The following is a 24,584-nucleotide window of genomic DNA, read 5'->3' on the forward strand; positions in this document are numbered from 1 at the left end:
AAACACCCAGACACTGAAAAACATTCATGCTCATCACACAAACATTTTCCAGTAGTGGGAATCGAACCCACGGCCTTGAGCTCAGAAAGCAGGGTTGCTGCAAACTGCGCCAATCGGCCGTCAAAATAACCAAAAACTTATTGCTAATATGGTATGGTGAAAAAATAACCGTTGTTACATCTGCTGTTTTATAACTTTCCTCCGAACACAGTCCCCAGGGCAGTAAAATGATTAAATAGAAAACTGAAGCCTAAAAATGACCATTCCACACTAAAATCTTCCGTAAATTTTTGCGTTCTGTTAATATCACTGTAGCCCGCGACTTTGTACGCGCTTATCCTGTTTTCTAACTCCCCGCGGCATCTTTCTATTCTCTGTAAGTATTCTACTGGTTCTAAATTATTTTTGACATCCTACGGGAATAGTCTCCGGGTGCTATCCCGGGATAAAAAATTACTTATATCCGTCACCAGACTGCAACAGCTGTATACTATATTTCATTATGATCGGTGTAGTGTTTGACCTAAACATAGGTAAACATCAAACAAATAGACAGACACTTTCGCATTAATGTCGGTAGCGATGTCGCAGTCGAGCATTAGCTTGAGCCTAAATACTCTAAGAATACATTCGCAATTGTTTGTTTATTTTGAATTCCTGCAGACTGCATTCATCTTATGAAATGAACAGATAATAAGCAAGAAGCTACTTACGTTTCAGTATTGTAATAACAGTTCAGTGCACAAGATATCATTATAATGTATTTCGCTTTAAAAACTGAAACATTTGCAAAACTTTTGTTCGTAGTAAACTGTACTGGGTTGTTTATGTACGTTATCTTAGCGTTCTACACATTTCATACAGCCTATTCGTCCAGTATGTTCCAATTTCAAAATAATGAAGATAATATATCCAGCTTACCAGTCCCAGAGTATAAAGCGAAGTCAGAGAAACACAGACGTGATACAAAGTACATTTTGCTATGGACTTTAAATGAAACAAATGAAATGGATGAAGGTAATAAACCATTTCTTGATCAAGGTTGTCCTTATACAAACTGTTATTTGACGGCAAACAAATTCCTACTAGATAAAGATTATACACGATTCGAGGCTATAATATTTGATGTTAGAAGTTTTATAAAACTCTTTAAAAAGAACTTACCGGATTCAAGGTCAGAGCAAAAATATGTATTTTATAGTAAAACATCATCTGATGATGCCCCAGTATGCAGCATTGTTGCAGAGAATTATTTTAATTGGACGTGGACATATAAATTGGATTCCGATATCTTCGCTCCATTTATTGAAGTGAGAGACTTCGAAGGAAATGTTGTAGCTCCCGGACCTGTGGTAAACTGGAATTCTAATATGACTTCATCGAATGTGAGAGAAATGGAATATTTGAAGCACAAGAAAAAGGCTGTTGCTTGGATTGTTAATAAATGCGAAACGAAAAATGAAAGAATGACGAATGCGAAGAGATTGCAAAGGTTATTTAGAGCTAACGCACTTGATTTCGATATATATGGGTGTGGTAATTTAGTTTGCCCAAAAGAAGGGTGTTTGAATGCTTTAAAAGAGATTATTATTTTTTCTATGCGCCCGAGGATAGTCACGGAAACGACTATGTTACGAGTGAAATTGTTACTGGATATAACAGTTATGCTGTTCCGATAGTCAAAGGTGGTGCTTATTATAAAAAGTAAGCAAATGAATATTAATTTTCATACTATGATATTATTTTGGCTTTTTGTACCCCCAACCCTTTAGATCTCCAAGATGCAAACTTTTTCTTTGCAAAATTTTACTAAGATATGTGATGAATGTTGGTAAAATGCAACATCATCATATTATTATTAAACTACTGGCCCTCTACAGGGCACGGGTCTCCTCCTACAATGAGATGGTTGTAAAGCCGGAAAGTTAAAAGGCCGGCTCCCAAACGGAGTAGCTTTAGCGTTATTCTGTAGCTGTGGTAAACGAATAATATGAGTTAAACGTCTTCAAAATCAATGCAGTCGTGGAGCCGACCACAGGAAGCCAACGAACCAAAAGCCAAGCTTTACACTTATTATATCAGTGTATTAACTTTTAATGGATCAGCTTTTTTATATGTAATTATTTTATTTTTACAGGTTCATTCCCGGAGGTCGATTGGCAGCATTAGTTGAATATATCATTAAGAACCCTAAAATTTACTACAGCTTTCATCGCTGGAGAAAGCATTATACCATAAGTATAACGAAAAAATTCAAAGGAATCTGCGAAATTTGCAAGTTCCTTAATGACGAAAACAAATTTCGGTCTAAGAGCGTAAAGCGTAAAGCGTTAGAAAATGGTGGTTTCCACGCCCTTTGTACAGTAGGTGTATGCCAAAAGGGGCAGAAAATCTGTCAGACGTCCTCTCTTACCTTAACGAGTCTAGACATTAGAAGAATAATGTTTCATTTTACAGATATGTCTCAGTGTATTTAAACTCAACATTTAATTAGTTGGATTAAAGGAACTGTGCCTCGCTGCGGTGGTTTCGAGGACGTTTTAGATTTTATTTAGTTTTAAATATTTTATTTTAGGTTATATTTATAAAACAAATGTATTAGTTAGATTTGTTTTACAAATAATTATAATTTGACGTCAGCAGGGCTATTACAGGCAGGAGACAATACTTATATGATATATCCCCCGATTATATCCCCTGAAAAGGTATACAAATTACGTGTCCACCTGACAAATCAAGGGAGCATGGAATATTTCCACTAGTGCGCCAATGCTCTGAGAGTTAATAAAGCTTTCCCCGGGGAGATAGTTGTCTCCTGCCAAGGGCTAGCAGTGCTGGTATAGTATGCTTTAATTCTTTGTACCCACCTCAATCCGGGTACATAAAGAAAGAGTTTTTGACTCCTTAAGTCTCATGTGCCTGGGATTACACCGGCAACCATGCCCTTCAAACCGGAATAATGCTGCTTGGTAGTTTTAAATAAACATGGCGGTAGAATTTTCTCAAAGGAGCTCTGTCACAAAAAGCTTCTACTGCTGCTAAAACAGCACAGTGTTATTTAAAAAAAATCCTGGTATTCTAACCCTTGGGTAGGACGGAGGTTATGTGGGACTCCGCCCTCTAAAGGGGTATACCCAAAATAAAAACCGCCACGGCATGTCCCGCTTGTTGGCTTTGTTAGACGCCCGGGGAACCGGTAATCGATCCCTTAACTTTGAAATCCATTCTCCCGAGGACAGATATCGTAAAAAACATTAGGCGTAAAACAAAAAGTACCTAATATTTAAAATACTTCTAAAAGAACCGGAGCAAAATGTCACCAAAAATACGGTGGAGTTTATTCGGACTTAGGTAACTTTATTATACCACGAAATAAAATAGAATCTTTTGTCTTGTTAACCTTTCGAAAGTCTTTTGTAATATTGAAAGGTGTCAATACTATGGAGACGTCCTTTGTAATGAAAACGTTGTTTAAATACCCAATAGGTAACTGCCGGCTATAACTTTATCGCGCTGGCCACGGGAGATTTGCGTCGCGCGAATTATCGCTCTCTAAGCCCTATGGAAACCCGGGTGGTGACGGCAGATCAGAATACAGTTGTAACCACCCCTACTCTTACTGTGGTTGTCGTACGAAGCAACTCTAGGAATATAACGGAGAACGGGCACGTGATTATGTAGGCTTCATCGAAGTCCAATGGGAAAACCTGTGACCAGCTGCACGGCATTAACAGAGTGATGGCAGTGGCGTGCATTACATACACGCACTAATGCATTGCCTACCTACGACCTCCACGGCGCGCGGCGCAGCGGTGGGCGCTGTAGTTTTAAGTGGGAGGCCCGGGTTCGATTACCGGCAGGGTTATTTATCAATTCATAATTTTCTCTGTTCTGGCCATTAAAACCGTACGGGCATCATAATCGTTTAGGGGTATGGGTTTATAAATGCTATACCTCTAACAGATTAGCCCGCAACTATCTTAGACTGCATCATCACTTAGCAGCACTTGAGATAACAGTCAAGGGCTAGCTTGCATTGGAATTAAAAAATAAACCTTTTTTCAATTTCATAATTTTTGCCACCTTACTGCGTTATACTTACGCTTGACAAAAACACAGTGCCAGACACTGGACGATGGACTCCAGTACGAGTTATAAAAACGAGGGTAGGCTTTTTATAACTCTTACAAAGTATTTCCTTAAGTTTTTTTATAAATCGTACTGGAGATTTTCTTCATTTTATATTATCTGCAAACCCTGTGGTTCACCTCATTTTGCGACTATATTTTGCAATTCGATTATATTATAACGAAAATATTTTGATGAAAAGTGTAAAGTAGAAGTCAGTGCAGTCTGAAGTGACTAATTACCATATCGCAGAGATAGTCCTCTTGCATATTCAACAGCTCTTTGTTCCTGACCCCACTTCACTTCACTTCACTATGCAAAGCGGCTCTGTATTGCCGATTGTGAAGTCTCCGGAACATTCAAAAAGTTCGAGGACCGTTCACGCGGATCTCAAGGACTTTGTGATATTAACGAGATACTTGAGTTCATTCTTCATTCATTCGTTAATCGCTGTCTATTAATTTTTCACGGATGGGTATATCCCTTCTCTCCTATCATCATCATCACATCAACCCCGGCCCACTACAGAGCAGGGGATGTTGCCTTTACAATGAATAATTGTTAAGCGAACATTGTAAAGTCAACATCTGGTCAGGATGCTCCGGTTTCGCAGCGAAACGTGCGTAGAGGGTGTACGAAGATCTGTGAGATAATAATAAACTTCTATTTCAAGTGACCAAGACTCATTTGTTAGTAGGTACACATACTTATAAACTATGTTAGTAGGTGGCATGACTTGTATTTTTTTTTATTTACGTACCAAGCAGATGACCACATTTCCCGCAACCTGAAGCGACAATGTCAAGCCTCATGTACCTGGGACTAAACCATGCCCTTCAAACTACGGAATTATGCTTGGTGGCAAAATTAAACATGGTGGTAGTATTTTCCCCCAAGGAGCTCTGTCACAAAAACAAGGCTAGGTACACCTATTTTATTTTATTTATCTAATAAAAGTAAGTCATTGTTCAGCCATTCCATTCGAAATAGCGCGGCAATGACTCATGTATGTGCAGTCCAATCTTCTTGCATCCAATTTCAGGATGCTGTTGTTACTGCCCCGTAGTCTACGTATACAAAAACGAGGCAGGCCCAACACCATCCTAAAAACATTGTTGTATTGCACTCGGACAGCGTGGTAAGATTTTTGTGAGAGAAGTATAAGGATTGAAGAAATTATTAAATTAAATAAAAAAAAAAAAAAATATATATTTAATTGTTTAATTCTAAATCACACCATACAGATTCTCCTGCTTCTCGCGGAGTAAAGCAAATTAAGCTTAATTTTCATAATATGTCATGGAATTCCGCAAAGTAACGTGTCTCTTGTTTTAAAAAAGTGTCTCATTGTAGACCTTTGAAAAGTAGATCGACACTGCAGTGTTACCTACTAGATGGCGCTACAGTCGCTATAACTGCGAAAGGGAAAGGAAGGACCGCTATGTTAAAAAGCTTTCCAATTGACAGGTGGATCATCCGCTTGGTTAATCCAATAAAACAATTAAAAAGTGTATTTACTAGAACTCATAGTTCTTAAATATAATACATACATATATTTAAAAATATTGTATATTAATGGACCTCCCTCCAAAAGAAAACCCTTTAGTATATAAACCGCACTATTTACATTTAGGTATCGTCAATTTAACTCAAATATTCACATAGGGATGCGTTAAACCATATAATCCTAAGGGAGGCTTATTGCGAAACGTCATCGCAATCAGGGCCCTGAATATGGATAGCTGTTTTTCGACCTTTTTGAATACGCGAACAGGTAAAAACATTCCACAACACAACTCCTTACTTATACGGCCATTAAAAATCAAATAGAATTCACTTCAATTGAAAGACTACTTTTGTTATTTCCTTTTTTTGGGACCTATGACAATAAAACTTTAAAAAAGCAACGTATACGATGAAGAAAAAACAATAAAATCCAGAGCAGTGCTTTTAAATCTGTATCAAATACTTTTCTTAAAACGTAATCCAAATTAATGTTTCATATTTAAAACATTACTTTTCCCTTAAATGGTGAATTTGAATTTATAAAATTATTTAAAAAAAATCATATCTTTATTATATATATATTTCTTGTGTGCGTGTGTATGTCACTGAACTCCTCCTAAACGGCTGGACCGATTTGAATGAATTTTTCGGTATGCGTTTGGGTAGCACCCTGGATGGTTTAGATTCAAAAATCAGCCCGACAGATGGCGTTGGGGTCCGCTAGTAAATCATATAATCATGTATATTCTTTACATGAACTGTCCATCTCAAATATCTAATTTAAACACCAACCTTCATGCGACGGTAAACATATATAAAAATCGCCTCAAGTCAAGAGGGACCAGAAGAAGAAGGACTACACTAAGCTGGTTTAATTTTTAAAGAAGTTTACAGTTATTAGTATTATAGGGAATGATTTTTTTTTTTTGTTTTGTATCGCTGAAGCGGATCATTTATTTAATTGTGTCATTTTATTCATTTATATATCTCGTTTTAATTGAGGATGTTATATATAGACTTAAGTGTTTATGTTATATATATATTTATTTATTTCAATGTATAAATATTAGAATTATATTTTGTATTTATATATTTGTGTAATGTTTAAATCTTAATAATTGCTCCACCTACCTCTTTGCTATGTTTTTTCCTTTTACGCCTTTGGTTGTCTGGAAGGAGTCGCTATGTAGAGAAAAGTTGGACCACCAAATTGGACCCTCTTAGTTAGTGTATATATATATGTACTTTTTTCTTTGGTGTACAATAAAAGAGTAACATTTTTTTTATCTACTATGATATAGTGACTAGTGTTCGTATGTTATTTGTATATTTATAAATATATATGTATATATCGATATAAATATTTTGATAGGTATTTAATGGTATGGTAAAGGTATGTAAGTTTGGAAAGTGTATGTTATTTATTTTATCACCTGTTATTAACCTGTTGCACTATCCCGTATACCCTAACTTCATTCAACCATAAAGGGTTGTCTGGAGGAGATTGCTTAAAGCGATAAGACCGCCTTTGCACATTTTGTATATCATTTTTTTTAGTTTTTGTTATGTCTTGTTATCACTTTTAATTAGTGCAATAAAGACTTTATCTATCTATCTTCGTAATTGCAATCATTTTTTTTCAAGTAGGCCTAAATATAATTCTAATTACAAAACACGTAATAATAATATATATACACGACGCTCAGTTCGGCTTTCAGCCTGAACTCTCTACGGAAAGCGCAATCCTGTGCCTCAAGCAAGCTGTGCGGTACTATACCGACAGGAAAACTCCTGTTTATGCCTGTTTTTTGGATCTATCCAAAGCATTTGACCTAGTAGCTTACGACGTCTTGTGGCATAAGCTCGAAAAGGAATCAGCTTTGAGACCCGAACTGATTTCATTGTTTAAATACTGGTATGGTAACCAAACTAATGTGGTTAGGTGGGGTAATGAACTTAGTGACCCATATAAAATGGAGTGTGGAGTGAGACAGGGAGGGCTGACGTCCCCTAGGCTGTTTAATTTGTATGTGAACCAGCTGATTGAGAGGCTCGGTGGAGCTGGTGTCGGGTGTTCAATAGATGGCATACGCATGAATAACCTTAGCTACGCCGACGACATGGTTCTACTGAGCCCCTCAGTTGGGGGTCTTAAAAGGTTGCTGCAACTCTGTGAGGAGTATGCCGAGATGAATGGACTCAGTTACAACGCCAAAAAAAGCGAGTTCCTTGTTTTCAGGGGAAAGAACAAACTATCCAGCTTTAAACCAAAGATACAATTATGTGGTAATCCCCTGAAGCAAGTAACTGAGTTCAAGTATCTCGGTCATGTAGTAACCGACAGCCTGAGGGATGATAGTGACATGGAACGAGAGCGCCGGGCTCTGTCGGTCCGAGGCAATATGTTAGCCCGCAGATTTGCGCGCTGTACTGGGCAAGTAAAGCTGACCTTATTCAGGGCTTACTGCCAGTCATTCTACACGTGCAGTCTGTGGACGGACTACAGGCAGCGGACCTACAGTGCCTTGCGTGTTCAATATAACAATGTGCTGAGAGCGGTGTTGAGGAAGCCTCGACACTGCAGTGCGTCGGCAATGTTTGCGGATGCTCGCGTGGATGATTTCTACGCGATCATGCGCAAGCGTGCCGCGTCCATGATGCGCAGGCTAATGAGTAGTACCAACACTCTTCTCAGCGCATTGGCCAGGAAACTAGATAGTCCTCTCTGGAGGTGCTGGGGGGGTGCGCACATAGGCGCCAAGAGGCTCCCTCGGGCTTTTTAGTTATAGTTTTTAGTTATAGAATTAGTTGTTAAGCTAGAAATAAGTACCTACTAACATAGTTTAAGTTATTTGTCATACTAACACAATTATGGGTCTAATGGCCTGAAATAAAAGTTTATTTATTTATTTATTTTATTTAATAATGAAAAACTAACATTAATATTTACAAAAAATTTAAGTCGTCTAACTGTTCACTTATGGGGTTGGTACACGAAATGGCGCTATTGCCCCTTTGAATTGCTAGACTTAGCCGTTGGGCTAAATCAGCGCCAGCATTAAGCACAAATTATTTTATGTACTTTAGGCGGCCGACTGGCGCAGTGGGCAGCGACCCTGCTTTCTGAGTCCAAGGCCGTGGGTTCGATTCCCAAAACTGGAAAATGTTTGTGTGATGAGCATTAAGTGTTTTTCAGTGTCTGGGTGTTTATATGTATTTTCTAAGTATTTATGTATATATAATTCATAAAAATATTCATCAGTCATCTTAGTACCCATAACACAAGCTACGCTTACTTTGGGGCTAGGTGGCGATGTGTGTATTGTCGTAGTATATTTATTTATTTATTTATTTATTTATTTTGATATCAACGTTGCGCAATTAACCCATTGGCATAGCAGAATCTGGTGTTCTATTCACAAATTCTATTTGCAAAATGATTAGCTGTAACTATGCACGTGTAATCAAGCCCTGATGAATATTCCAGTTGACTTAGCTCCACTCATCAAGGGGGCTACTGCATGGCATATTTAGCATGGATTATGCACGGTCATGCCTAGCTACACGACCATGGTTTACTTTCACTTGCACGTAGAGTGAGAGGCCCCTGGATTAAGCCCATGTAAAGAATAAGTCAATAGAAATCCTGTAGTGAAAGTTTTCGCACAGGAATAAGTTAGCAAAACAGAGTAAATAAATTCTGTGAATAATAGTAGTAAGAATTTAGTTTTAAAATTTCTGTATTATAATGTTTGCAGTTGACTTTTCGTTACACAATACGATCAAAATACGCAGCCGAGCGATTCTGGTCCGTGAATGTTTTCCGATTTCTTTGACCAATGAAATCTTCTCACACTTTTTTATTCATTTATCATTTTTTCTCTTATTTATTTATAGTTAATTATTGATATTAAGTGAAAAAGGATCGCCTATAAACAGAGTATCAATTCGCAGGGCATGCAAGAAACATGTACTGAAAAATGTTGCCCTGTGTCCATTAACCTGGTAAAGCCTAAAGTTCATATTAAATGATAATATACTCTGTTCAGAAAAATTATAGCCTACATTAAATGTCCAAGAATAATCTTATTTGTTTGGTTGCTTTGGTTTTATATGAAGTGTCAATGAAAGCTTCTATGAATCAGACGTAACATAATATATCAAATCATATACTAGTAGATATGATTGCCGACTGGCGCAGTGGGCAGCGACCCTGCTTTCTGAGCCCAAGGCCGTGGTTTCCATTAAATATATAATATATACTACGACAATACACACATCGCCACTTAGCCCCAAAGTAAGCGTAGCTTGTGTTATGGGTACTAAGATGACTGATGAATATTTTTATGAATAATTTATACATAAATACTTAGAAAATACATATAAACTCCCAGACACTGAAAAACACTTATGCTCATCACACAAACATTTTCCAGTTGTGGGAATCGAACCCACGGCCTTGGACTCAGAAAGCAGGGTCGCTGCCCATTGCGCCAGTCGGCCGTCAAATCCATTCCCACAACTGGAGAATGTTTGTGTGATGAGCATAGGTGTTTTTCAGTATCTGGGTGGTTATCTGTATATTATAAGTATTTATGTATATTAATCATAAAAATATTTATCAGTCATCTTAGTACCCATAATACAAGCTACGCTTATTTTGGGGCTAGATGGCGATTTGTGTATTGTCGTAATATATTTATTTATATAGTCGCAGAGTTTTCTCTAGGAGTTCGTTTGTTTGTTTACTTAAATGCGATGATCTCAGGAACTGCTGCTACGCTTTGTAAAACTCCTTTAGTGGTGGATAGCCCATTTATTTTTGATAGCTATAGGCTTTATATCATTACGCTACGAACAAAAGAAGCGTCACAGAATAATATTTCAGGTTATATTTTCGTTCCGTTGCGTACGCTGCGTAAAGTTTGGATAAAATTATGTATGACAAAGATGTTCCCCTTTAAAAGTTGTAATAAACTCTGTGATAGTATATGTCTATCTTTTAAGCTTGACTGATACGCGTACGAAGTCGTAAGGGACAGCTAGTAATATAAAAAAATTCGAAGTTTCTAAGCGGTCAGAATAACGTGCAGGTATAACAGGTGTAATAAATTCTTGATGAATATTCGGGGAGGCTCGACGTTACTCCACGGAAGGTGTGCACGGGCTTCACTATATTGAAATTTAAATGACGTCCGGTCAAAAGTAATTAATTATCTTATGGAGATATTGATAAAATGGAGCGGTGATAGCCTAGTGGGTTGGGCTTCAATTTCACTTACGGTGGGGGGTGAGTTCGTATCCCAACACGCACCTGTAACTTTTCTAAGTTATATGCGTTTTTAGCAATTAGAATATCACTTGCTTCAATGTGAAGGAAAACATCGTGCGGAAAACTGTATGCATCAGAGTTTTCCATAATGTGCTTAAACGAGTGTGGAGTCTACCAATCCGCACTGTTCCAGCGTGGTGGGGACCTGTGCCCTGTATAGGGCCGATAATGGGTTGATATGTTGATATTGGTTTTGTTCCACAATTCTTGAACTAAAATTTTTGATAACTTGTCAAATTGTTGTTTTTATAGACTTCCCTGGCGCATTTGTGAGTGCTGTGATCTTTGTTATTATATTTGGGAGGACCTCGGTTCGATTTAGGTCAGTGGCAATTTGGGATTTTATATTTTCTGAATTTTCTCTTCTGGACCCAATTAGCGGCATGTTTTCGATATAACAGCCTTAAATACTTAAAGCTTACTTACTGCAATCAAACGTTTTTTCGGCTATTAAAACGTTTTTTTTATTATTACCTAGTTTGTTATTGATACAACGTTTTTTTACGTTTGATGTACCTAAAACTGGTTAAAAAAATATTTTTTAATTGCCGCGTAAACGCTATCAGCAAACCGCGTGACGTCATCTGTGTGTAAATAAAGGTTGAATGAAAAATTGCTTCTTAAAATCTTCTAAATAATGGAAATGCATAGCAAATCATATGAGTTGTGTTTAATACCGCAATATCAATTACTTCTTCTACTTATCACTTTAATTAAAATATGACGGCCGATTGGCGCAGTTTGCAGCGACCCTGCTTTCTGAGTCCAAGGCCGTGGGTTCGATTCCCACAACTGGAAAATGTTTGTGTGATGAGCGTGAATATTTTTTAGTGTCTGGGTGTTTATATGTATATTCTAAGTATTTATGTATATTATTCATAAAAATATTCATCAGTCGTCTTAGTACCCATAACACAAGCTAAGCTTACTTTGGGGCTAGATGACAATGTGTGTATTGTCATAGTATATTTATTTTATTTATTTTATTTAATATTGTTCTACGAAATAAGAAAAAAATACTTAAACTGGGCGAGACTCATATATAGAGAATATCTGCAATTTCTCAGATTTAATATTGTGAGGATCATTTGGTTTTTAATACTTATTTAACCATTCAATACTTTTCTAAGTTTTATTTAGATAAAAAGAAAATAATCGGGGAAAGAACTCTGTCGATAATGTTCGCTTACACATAGATGACGTCAGGCACCGGTTTTCGCTGGGGGTGAACCACACATTAAAAAAACGATTATTACAAAGTTTTATTTGTTGCTTTAAAATTATAAATAAATGTAAATTTACTCAAATTAAATATGAATATACCACGACAATACACACATCGCCATCTAGCCCCTAAGTAAGCGTAGCTTGCGTTATGGGTACTAAGATAGCTAATGAATATTTTTATGAATATAATACACATAAATACTAATAATATACAGATAAACACCCAGACACTGAAAATCATTCATTTTCATCACACAAGCATTTTTCCAGTAATGGGAATCGAACCCACGGCCTTAGATGCAGAAAGCAGGGTCGCTGCCCACTGCGCCAACCGACCGCCAAAATATTAATTAGACAATCGTTTAATTTTTCGAAGGTACATTAGATTATTAGAAATTAGTGTCCAGTTGCCTATTGCATTAGACTTGAGTCTCAGTTCTTCCAGAATTCATTATTTATTCTTATAAGAAAAATATTCCATTTTGAATTAAACATAATAATACATCTATTATTGCGTAACAAAAACCCAAACGGGTTTATCCGAACACCCGTATTCATCGTTCAGCGCTCGGAATTATGAGTAGGTAAGTATTTTTTTTTAAAGCACAAGTAATATGGCCTACAAACATTTTGGTGCCTATGATTTTATAGCTGATTTTGGGTATATTCTGTGAGCTGATTTTCTTGAGTGAGATTGTCCTGGACAATCACGCATCATTCCCCAACAATAATCAGCCATCATATGAACTTCCCATCTGCTTGGTATAATATGTGCTCCATTGTTTTTATATCAAACAACGTTTTATACCCACACTTTATCTTGATTGCCAATTTCAATACCAAAGTATAGGTACAGAATACAAGCGAATTACCGTGTCATTAATCGGTTTCCGTTAATCTTTCATTATAAACTCACCGTTATGTAGCAAAACATATCAGGATCGTTAATGCAACTTCTTGACTTACTTGCCATCATAAATTTATACGATTAATGTCATAAAAGTAGATATAACATGGACTGAATTTGGTAATTTGAAATAAGAATTGTAGGTAAACCAGAGCTGTCAGCTGACACCTAGGAAGAACAATGTAGTTTATGCTAACTACTTTACCGACTACAGATGCGAACAGAGCTGCACCAAAAGATTTTTTTTTTTCCAAGTGTATTGTAAAGTCATTGTTTTGCAACTAGTACTATTAATAAAATCAATCTATTTTTTTAAATCTACGTCTCATCATATCATCATTTATAGTAGTACCGTTCTGGATACTAGAACTGAACGAAAGCACAACTATTATGCAAATAAGCGTTCAGTTTAACACGAAACAAGGGTCTCAGGTGCGTATTGGTTTGTAGGCGCACTAAATGTTCTCCAGAACCCCTACCAACTGTTCTCTCCTAAAGAGACTACTCTTCACATTTACTGTATCCCTATTACATAATTTTGTAAACGTGAAATATGGTACGTGAAAGAAGGACTAAATTTAATATAAAGTCAGTACAGTAATATCTGGGAGAACCGCGCATTTTTCGAAATAAAAAATAAATAAATTTCAATATTACTTTATTTAAAGTAGGTCCAAGTTTATAAGCCCTTTTGAAACGTCAAGGCAGTCTGTTTGTAGTGAATCTACTGGTGAAAGCAGATTCTACTGGCAAGAAACTCAGCAAATTGCTCTTTTTCAACACGAAGAGAGTTTAGTAATTAAGCCGGTCGATATGCCCTTTTCGTAGGCACTTTAGCTGGGTCCATCTGCACTAAGTAAATACATAAATAGATAGATAGATAAATTCTTTATTGCACACAAGGGATAAAGATAACATATATTGAAACATAAATACAAGTAAAATAAAAATGCGCAAAGGCGGTCTATAAATATTATAAATGAGAAAGTGTGTGTTGTCTGTTTGTTCTTTCATCACGCCCTAAGTAAGCAAACTATCAACTTTTTGGCAAAGAGTTAGTTGAATGGTCGGTAACATATGCTACTATTTATCTTAGGAAAAACAACCCAGAGAATTTGTAAAAACCGTAATAAACGCGGATGAAGAACGCGGGCAACAACTAGTTAGTAGCTAGTAAGTAGGAAATAAATTACTTATTTTTTTTGTTTAAATACAAGTTAGGCCTTGACTGCAATCTCTTCAGTCTAAGAGGTTAAGTTGCTAAGTGGTACACCTATTCGGTTTCTACGCGGCAACTTAGCGGAAATCGTTTTGTAGCACGTCGTTGTCGGTAGGGTGGAAACTAGCCACAGTCAAACCTTCCCACAAGACCCGACCAGAGCAAATACAGAAATAAAATATATTAATAATTATAATAAATTTTCTTCTTCAAAACACACATCGCAATCTAGACCCAAAGTAAGTATAGTTTGTGTTATGGGTACTAAAATGACTGATAAATATTTTTATGAATAATATACATAAAAACTGATAATATACAAATAAACGCCCTGACACTGGTAAACATTCATGTACATCACATAAACATTTTACAGTTGTGGGAATCCAGCCTTGACTCAGAAAGCAGTGTCGCTGCCCACTGCGCCAATCGGCCGTCACAAAATATAACTTACCCGCATTCGAAAGCGGGACCACCTCACATCGATTTTGACACCTATTTATACAAATAGTAGGGGTTTTGTTATTACAATGCAGTAGCATCAGGTGCGTTTACGTTAACACACACCGGCCCGATATTTCTCGGTAACTCGCAATCCAATTGCGGTGCGATTGTTGTTTACGCGATAGCGGTATCAGTACAATCCGTGCACACTGAGTTTTGTATCATATACACCCTTTACCGCCCACCTGCCCACAGAACACTGGTCTCCTCCCACAATGAGAACAGTTGAGGCCGTAGTCCACCAAGCTGGCCAAGTGCGTATCGGTAAACTCCACACGCCTTTGAGAATATTATTGAGAACTCTCAGGCATGCGGGTTTCCTTAATATGTTTTTCTTCACCGTTGAAGCAAGTGATATTTTAATTTCTTAAAATACACACAAAACTGAACGAAAAGTTTTCGACCTAGGCCCCCAAAAGTGAAGCTGAAGTCCTAACTAATCTATCACCGCTTCCAGTGTAGACAGTTTTGTATACTGAAAAGTAATGTATCTGTTCTACTAACCTTCATTTTAATTTTATCATCATTTATGCAAAAGTGCAGATTGGTAGACTACATACGCCCAGAAAATTCTGGAGAATCCCAAGCATGCAGGTTTTCTCACGATGTTTCGCTTCACCGTTAAGTCCTGTAATATTTAAAACTCGCACTCGGGACCTCCGAAAGGAAAGGTTATAGATCGTTCGAAGTAGTTTTTAAATCGAATTTACATACTATTATCAATTACAGATACAGTTTTGGGATCACACAAAAAAACATCGTTTACATCAGCTTATTAACCTACGTCAGGCTTTCCTTAGCAGGGTACAACACGCTATTCTAATATTGTTTGATGGGCTTTTACGATTATTAAATGATATATTACTTTCTAAAAATTAACGTGATCGACCGCTTAGCATATCGACTGAGCGACGGGGAAGAAAGACCACCAATTTTTTTACTTTGAGTTTGTACTGAAATTTGTAAACAGAAAAACTCTGATTAAGCTTGTAGTTACTACAGTAGTCTAAGAGCTTGTAATTTCTACGAACGACATTTTAAAACTACCTTAAAAGTTACTTTAACTTTAAACCTCAAATTATTTTTCTATGATCTATAACGAATAGATTCAGTCCCATACAAAATCGAACTGAAAGAGATTCCAGTCTTTGCTTAGACCTATACATAGTTACAGCTATTCTTATGAAAATAACTTTTATTTCGTATGTTTTTTCTAAAGATACGAGTAAGAAGTAATTTTTATTTCTTTTTGGACGGCTTTGGATGGCCGGTAATGTTTTGATAATTATCATGATGAATTTGCAGAAGACAAGTGTGTTGTAACATTTGACATGCACTATTGCAAACATGTAGCAAGACAGGCAAACAAAACTCACAGCTCACTCCCTCAGCACCGCACAGATTTCCCAATATACACTCTCTACGAACGTTTCAATCTGCCGGAGTATCCTCAAGAGATATTGTCTCAATTGCAAAACTGTGTATTTTGCAATTGTGTATTGAAGAGTCTCTTGTGGCGTGATCTTTAATTTATGTCTGTCTAACTAACTCAAGTAGCGTGGAGAGTGAACAATGATAGATAAAACGTTTTTTATCTTTAAAAAATGGATCTCCAGCATCGTTAAAAAAAGGAATGGCATGAAGACCAACAAATCAAGCAGCGCCATCTTTAAAAATACTCATTTAATACAACGGATTAAGAATAAACTATGTCGTATTTTTGATATAATGTAAACGATGTCAGATCGTTTTTTAAAACGGTTATGCATAAATACCTACCGACAACTTAGGGTTTCTTTGTTGTCTTTAGTCAAATCGTACTGTTGAGTCGGCAAGACCAGATTGTGTCGTGATGTACTGATGTTCTTTTCACATTTAACACCAATGAGTTGGTGCTATATTGGTTGTTTAATTATCCAGTTCATACGTAGTAATATCTCAGTCACGCTCAGCTTGCATTATGTGTTATAGGCAATTCTCTGCTCTACATAGCTCAAAGAAGCTATGGACATTGGAGTTCCATAGTGACCGAAACGCTCCTCGGGACTAGAAAATGTAGTATTCGTACACTCCCCATTTACCGGATTGATACCAGGGAATACTGAGGGGATACTGAGGGAATAGTTAGCCACAGGCATTAAAAGACCCCGTGAAATTCTTAAAAGGACCTTTGCTCAAAACTAATATAAACAAGTGCTTCAATGGTAGATATTAAAATAATAATTATAGCATTATCACGGCACGGTTCCCGCAATAAGAAAGGGTCATATAGCATTATAGAAAGCTCTAATTAATTATCAAATGTTTACGAATTTTTAAATGCTAGTCCAATTAAATACTAATCAACCATGATTTAAAAAATAACATACCCGAGGAAGGAGGACATTACAAATAACAATTGTAATAATTATTACTCAAATAATAGATTAAAAAAAATAAGTAACAATGCGACCTAGTTTTCAAAAACATTACAAACTTCTTTTCGAATGCTATACGAAAACGATGACGAAAAACTATACATTTTTCATACGACATATAAGTATGTTGTATGAAAAATGTATGATTTAGCTAGGAATATTATAATATAAGATTACCTACCATCTCCAGGGCATTTTAAGAGCCTGACCTGGCATAATTAATTCCGCCGCTGTGGCACACTCGCCCAAGTGTAGTCGAGCCTCCTCGAATATTCATCAGAACTTGGTGACAGTTACATAGTCATGGCATTAGGGGAGAACGGCCTTGATGTAAAAGCGTTACCATACATAGTTAACATACTTTAAATTAATTTATTAAAATTGGCCTATTTGTAATTTTGCGTTGTAACAAAAAATTTCGAATAAATATGTTTTTTTAATATGACTTTAAAAGACACTTTAAACTAAGAAAAAAATTGTTTCTTCACTTTTTTTTTATCGGATGGAGTCATAATGAAATGAATTAAATTTTCTAAGCAGTTTTACTTACACATTTTTTTTACTTTTGAAGTTTCTATTTCAATAATTTTATATTCAGCTTTTTGATTATGTCAGTTATTTTATAATAATATTGCATTGTAACAAAAAAATTCGAATAAATATGTTTTTTTAACATGAATTTACAGAAAAAAATTGTTTCTTAACTTTTAAAGTTTCGATTCGATAATTTTATATTCAGCCTTTTAATTATGTCAGGTTTTATAATAATAAAGTTTTTCTCAAATAAGTCATAATTAATACTTCACCTGCAACTACTTGAAACATTCGATTCGAATTCGATTTTGCGTAGAGTACGCAAAATCGAATTTGAATTTAATTACAAAAAATCGTTTTCACTTTTTAGAAAGTTGTTTAATTAATAAAACCGTGATCACGTAGTGATATGTAAATTCTTCAGTGATATTTCGACACCTATAACACAATAGACGTCGCAGGTAATTGTTCATACATATTTGACGCAAATATACAGTGGTTGTGCGGTGACTGCGGCGAGTACGATCACACGTTTGGGATGCTATCAATTATTTAAACCTGTCAACGGGCGCTGTGTTGCTGCGAAATTGACTCACTACACGTTCCGTGGTTCAATTAAATTTAAATGGGTCCGTTGTATAAACTTGTACATTTATTAGGTAACTAGCTCTTAAAGTCGTCATCATTGCTTTCTTAATTATGCCTTGCTATGGGCACGCTGCTTTGTTGGTCTAGTGGTTACCACGTTCTGCTAGGGATCGTGAGGTTTAGGGTTCGATTCTTGTGTCGGATCAAGATTTTTTCTTTATAGCAATTATTGACGGATCAAGCCCACCTGATCTGATGGTAAGTGGACACCCATCGTCTATAATCAGAGCAACAATTCACACGTCCTACAATGTACCGCGCTGTGTCCAACTACCTGAGGAGTAGGTGTTAGGCCGGCCATCCCGGCCTTCAGATCGGAACACGGCCATGCTGCTTTACGGCAGAAATAAACATGGCGATAGTACCCGGACTTCTCCGGGTATACTAAATTGCGGGCAAAATAAATAAAAAGACTGAAGCTTTCCAGGCCAGGCCTCAATTTACATGAGGGCTCAATTGAAGCCCCAGGCTTCATGTAAATAATTTATCGAACAGGCTTAGTTCTGTTGCCTATGCGGTAATGAAGATAGGCCACATGACAGACATATAGACTGCTAGGCTAGTCTATTTTAGTTACTTTCACAGCATTATGTCATATGGAATTTTACTATGGGGTAATGCTGCTGATATTGGCACTATTTCGTGCTGCAGAAGAAGGCTGTTCGTGCAATGTATAAAATGGGTCCAAGAGAGTCATTGAGAGATAAATTTAAAGATGTTAAAATAATGACAGTCTATAGCCAATACATATTTGAAAAGATAATGTGTGTTCACAAAGAAATATCAAAATTTAAGAGAATGTGACTGCAATAATTTGAACGTTACAAGCAAAAATAATCTTGCAGTGCAATACACTAGACTACATAAAATAAGCAGATCATTTAAAGGAAATTGTATATGTCGCCGCGGAGTCTGAGCGACGTTTATTTGAACAACTTTATTTAATAATTTTAATTCGCAACTTATTTTGTAACGTAAAACCTCATTCTTTCAAGTCAAATGGTTTGATATTGGCTTTGGTAATGTATTTAAATAACTTTTACACTTTGTGAGATAGTTTTACGCTGTGACAACAGATGGCAATTTCAGCGATAAAACACTCCTAATGAATTTTATGTCTGATTGCCATTCAGATCTAACCTAAATTTTATCATCATTTTATTAATGATTTTTAATGTAATTTAATTGCCAATAACTTACTTGTAATAAATAAGTAAGATTATAGTTTTTTAAGAACTTGTAGCTTCGTTTCAATAGATGGCAACATTAGTTGTGAAATGTTAATAACTCCAAGTAAAGATTTTGCTGTTTGACTGGCAGCATAATCTGGGCTAAATACTTCTTTAATTTATAATGATGTTTCGATGTAATTTGTAATTTGTTTAATTTTAGAATAAGTAAGTTTCAAAAATGATTGTTATCACTGATGGAACGAGTACGACCAATAGGAGTCGATCACGTGGTGGCTAGTTTTGGACAAGACGGACCCGGTCGCAGAAACATTTATTGAAGAAATGTGCAAGCGTGATAGACGCAATAGAATAATTATAATAATTCTAAGAAACAAATAAGTTGTATTTTGGTTTACAATTTATGATTAATTATAATCTATTTGCATTTAATCTCGTTTGCTTTGAACTAGATTTTAATATCAACGAACAGTGTAGTCGGCCGAACCGGTGACCCAAGTTAGGTCAGCGGTTCAGCATCTTTTTTTAAACGACGGCAAGACACCGTCTCCGATATATACAATTTAACAATAAATTATCGGTTAATATCTTGGGGATGTCTCTAAAAAAGTTCAAAGTTTGTATTAAGCAAAAGCTTACAGAAAATTCCTATTATAGTTTAAAGGATTACGTAAACGATGAAAAAGCTTGGGTGTAAACTACATTGCTCTAACCAGGTTGCTTCTTTAATATTTTCAAATGACAATGTGAGATGGTGATAACAAAAAGAACACACGGCAATATTTGTTGTGGGCTTCTTTTTTGACCAGGGCGCGTTTTGAACGCTCGCAGCATTAGTTTTAAGTTAACGAATTTAGTTTTCGCCATCACCACTCACTACTACTCATTTTGTATGTAATGAATGTATCAAAGGTGCCATTTATGTGCCTATTTGAATAAAGTAGTATTTGACTTTGACTTTGACTTTAAGCGGCTAATAATAAATATTTGAAATTTAACTTAATTGGTAAATTAAGATATTCTTTAAATTTTTGTATTTCACTACAAAGCTGTCCTTGACTGCAATCTCACCTGATTGCTGATTCAGTCTACGACCGGAGTAGTAACCGGTTTCTACACATCGTACCTTAACGCTAAGTCACTTTGCAGCACGCCTTGGTGGTAACTAGCTGCGACCTAAGAGCCTCCCACAAGATCAGTCCAGAGAAAATTCAGAAATTATAAATCCGAAACTGAACCTACCGGGACCGAAACCGGACCGTCTACTTAAAAGAAACACAGCGCTTACCACTGGAGGTCGACTAAAAGAGCAATAGGTTGGATACTGTATTGACGTAAGATATTAATAAGACACTAACGATCGCAATCTCTGAATGAATGAACGAATGAATCTTTGAATGACAAAAATACAATATTCGAAGTTGAAGAAGATTGATAACGTATCACTGCCTCGTCAGAAGAGGGAGCACAAAAAGTATTCAATAATAAATCTGACTTGAGTTGTCGATCGCAGATGTGGCCCTAAAATAATATTGGAACCTTTTAATCTGATTTGAAGAGGGATAAGTGATAAGTATTTGTTACAGTTCGTATATCAGAGTTCGGACCTATGTAGTTTATAACTTTTAGTTACATTTGTGATGTTTTTTTTATTCAACTACTGGAAAGCGTTTGGCTGAAATCTCTTCTGGTAGTAATGCTGTCTTAGATAGTAATGAGCTAAGCTTTTCGGGGTAATTTCATTAACCCATTTCCGGCCCAATGCAGGGCAATGGTCTTCTCTTAAAAGGGATTTAGGCCGTAGTCCACAGCGCTGGCCAAGTGCGGATTGGTAGACTTCATACGCCTTTGAGAACATTCTGGAGAACTCCCAGGCCTGTATTTCCTATCTTTTCGTGTTCCTTCACCGTTGAATCAAGTGATATTCCATCATCTTCATCATCAACCTATTAACGGCCTACTAGAGGGGCACGTGTCTTATCTCAGAATGAGAAGGGTTCATGCCATTGTCTACCACGCTAGCAAAGTGCGTATTAGTATATTTGGTAGGCCTTTAGAACATTCTGGAGAATATCAGGCATGCAGGTTTCTTCACGATGTCTTCTTTAACCGTTAAAGAAAGGAAGTCTGGTTAAAGTAAGTATTATTGAATTATGTAAATTAAAAATGCACGTAACTGAAAACGTACGTCTCGCCGTCCCTACTTCCCCCTAATGGGAATTCGAAGCCTTACCCACTAGGCTATCACAATATTGATATCCCACCTTAATATATTTTCAATATATAAATACTGCATATATATTAAATATAATATAATTACTAAATATTTATTTAATATATAACACAAACCGATTAAGCGTTCCGGTATGCCGCATGGGAATCGACTAATATATTTGCCATACCCCTGACAGGTAAGCAAGCTATCATAGTTACCTGATATTGCCATAAAAACCGACAGTGTTTAACAACTAAAAAGCAAGAAATAAACATTTGGTACAACATTTTCAAGTCGGTGCCAAGTAAAATGTAAAAATACTATGTTGATAATACCTAACAAAAAAAGTACCTGGTCAATTTCTTTCTCTGTAGGCAAATTTAATCTTTAAAGCAATGCAAATAAGATTTCTGAAGATTTGCTTGAAATCTTATTTAAATGAAATCTTATTGAAGATACAGATGAGATTGCAGTCAAGGCCTAACTTCGAAAAACATGCATATTAATGTTCGATGAATACTTGATTTACTACATTAAATAAAACTAGTAAGAGTGCCGCTTTATAACTTTAAAAGCGAAATCAGCGTTATTCTATACCACTTACTGCAAGTGATATAAATGTTCTTATCCGTAGATGGAGTAAAACTCGATGAGATACTAATAGAATAGATAAATTTAATGTTTAAACAATAGAATTTACATTTACATTTGGTAATATGAAAATCATTAGCGATTGTTTATCTATACAAATAAATAATAACATTTTAAAAATTCTTGTAGAATCTATTGTTCATACTCATTTCTTTACACGCATCTCGATAGTCGGGGTTCCACCATTTTCGAAAATGCCTATAGCTTGTCGGAGTGCCCGTGGTCTCATTTCCATTTAGTCTGGTGCATAGGTCACACATCTGAGACCTAGGATGTGCTGTGTAATAGTAGTGATTCTTCCAATCGAAGAAATAGTAATATGTGGTGGGGTGTTGGATAAGGTAATCAATGATGGCCCCAAGTTTTTTCATATCAAAACTTTGCGCGTTTAAGTACGAGCCGGGAGGTAGGAAGCTGTAAGAAAATAGTTATTGATAAGGTTAAATGATGAATAGGGTTACATAATGATCTGCTTCGTTGATCAAGTAGTTAGCATATTTTACTTCAGGAATATTCAGTGGCGTGCACTTCATACATACCCTCTATTGATATCTCTTTTTTGCGAGAGAGAAAAAAAATTATACATATATACATATATGTATATTAAATATATATTAATGGTTTTAAGCTCCCTAGACTACATTATACACACTTCGTATAAAATAACTAGAAACCTCCCAAGCTTGTTTGCTGGTGGCCTGGTCGGGTTGGTATCCACATTTGAAGTGAGTTGTCCTTTCTCAAAAAATTAACACGATATAAACATACATATGAAAAGAAACATAAGATATGAAAAGCTTACCTTTTGTATTCTGATATTCCTAAAACAATAGGTACCACTATATATGACAAAGCTTTAACCATCCTTTCTGAAACGTAGTCTTCAGCGAATGCATCTTCCAGGACTAGTTGGAAAAAATATTTCTTTTCTATCATCTCTAGGAACTTTTGGATACTTCCACTTGGACACTTTCTATTACCACTCGCGCCATAAAGGTCTAAACTGTAATTGTATGATTTTAATTCACTCCGAAGGTCATTTATGAAGTCTTGATATCTCTCTTTGGTTTTACATCGGGGAATTACCCATGCTACGGCGTTAGTTTTATTGAAAGATTTCTTGTTAAATCGATCAAGATTTCTTGTTAGTCGTGTCATTTTGCGAACCCATGTCATATTCCATTTTGGTCCAACCCATGCTTTATTGGCATTGTAAATGTTAATTAACGTTTGTGGAATAACTGAGTTGAGTTTGTATGTCCAAGTCCAGTTGAAGAAGTCGTCAAAAAAAGGATCACAAACTGGATATTTATCCGACGAATCTAAAGAATGGAATATGTATTTTTGTTCAGGTGATCTTTGTAAATATCTTCAGTTTGATATTAAATATCAAACTGAAGATATTTATTTACAAAGAATATTATTATTTATTTAGTTTGATATTAAATATCAAACTGAAGATATTTATTTACAAAGATCACCTGAACAAAAATACATATTCCATTCTTTAGATTCGTCGGATAAATATCCAGTTTGTGATCCTTTTTTTGACGACTTCTTTTAACGATATCGCGTACATTAAAAACTACTGCATCTAAATTCTGATTGCTATCCCTTAACAAATCTCTATCGTATGTTATGTAACAATTTATGTATTTGCATCTCTGCTTGACAAATACTGTTTGTCCTTCAGGTACTTTTGCATTTTTAAGAAAAGGTACCGTCTTTTTCAGTGCATGTAAAGGCTTCCACATCAGTATGTATTTCAAATCGGTCGGGAATCTGTTCACTTGGCATTCCAAGAAATAGTTTCTGCTTAATATTAGGTGTGTTATCCATAAAAATAAAAAGGACAAACCAAATATCGATGCGTAAATACACAGCCTGATATGAGTTTTTCTGCAGGGGCTAATAAACACAATTTCCTTGACGTTGTACATTTTAATGCTTTTCTTTATTATTTCCTTTTATTCTCATTACAAATTAAATACTTTTTTTTTAATTTACAGCTGTTTAACTCATGTAACAAATTATCGAAACAAGTTCATTTCGATACTGAATGTCATTCTAAATATTGTCTTTCTGATTATTTCTTGTTTGTTTATA

General features: G+C 35.9%; 2 protein-coding genes and 1 pseudogene across 2 annotated transcripts; 2 read left to right on the top strand and 1 right to left on the bottom strand.

The window, feature by feature from the left end:
- Window positions 1-758: 758 nt before the first annotated feature.
- On the top strand, window positions 759-1,708 carry LOC120625052 (annotated as a pseudogene).
- Window positions 1,709-7,607: 5,899 nt separating this feature from the next.
- LOC120625053 lies at window positions 7,608-8,417 on the top strand. The gene has a single exon (XM_039891962.1). It carries the CDS (start codon window positions 7,608-7,610, stop codon window positions 8,415-8,417), a length of 810 nt encoding a protein of 269 aa, XP_039747896.1.
- Window positions 8,418-22,591: 14,174 nt separating this feature from the next.
- LOC120625054 (alpha-(1,3)-fucosyltransferase C-like) lies at window positions 22,592-24,232 on the bottom strand. Its single transcript, XM_039891963.1, has 3 exons — window positions 23,934-24,232; window positions 23,281-23,835; window positions 22,592-22,892 (listed from the first exon to the last, which is right to left on the bottom strand). Exons 1-3 carry the CDS (start codon window positions 24,230-24,232, stop codon window positions 22,592-22,594), a joined length of 1,155 nt encoding a protein of 384 aa, XP_039747897.1.
- Window positions 24,233-24,584: the final 352 nt, after the last annotated feature.

This window comes from Pararge aegeria, chromosome 7 (assembly GCF_905163445.1).
Source record: "Pararge aegeria chromosome 7, ilParAegt1.1, whole genome shotgun sequence".
NCBI lineage: Eukaryota > Metazoa > Arthropoda > Insecta > Lepidoptera > Nymphalidae > Pararge > Pararge aegeria.

Bases quoted from the DNA above. Each gene is read 5' to 3' on its own strand.
- LOC120625053 (XM_039891962.1), top strand. From the start codon at position 7,608: ATGGAGTGTGGAGTGAGACAGGGAGGGCTGACGTCCCCTAGGCTGTTT.
- LOC120625054 (XM_039891963.1), bottom strand. From the start codon at position 24,232: ATGTGGAAGCCTTTACATGCACTGAAAAAGACGGTACCTTTTCTTAAA. The intron at 23,836-23,933 runs GTTTGATATTTA...ATATTTACAAAG, and splicing joins TTTGTAAATAAATATCTTCA to ATCACCTGAACAAAAATACA. The intron at 22,893-23,280 runs GTAAGCTTTTCA...ATTTTCTTACAG, and splicing joins GGAATATCAGAATACAAAAG to CTTCCTACCTCCCGGCTCGT.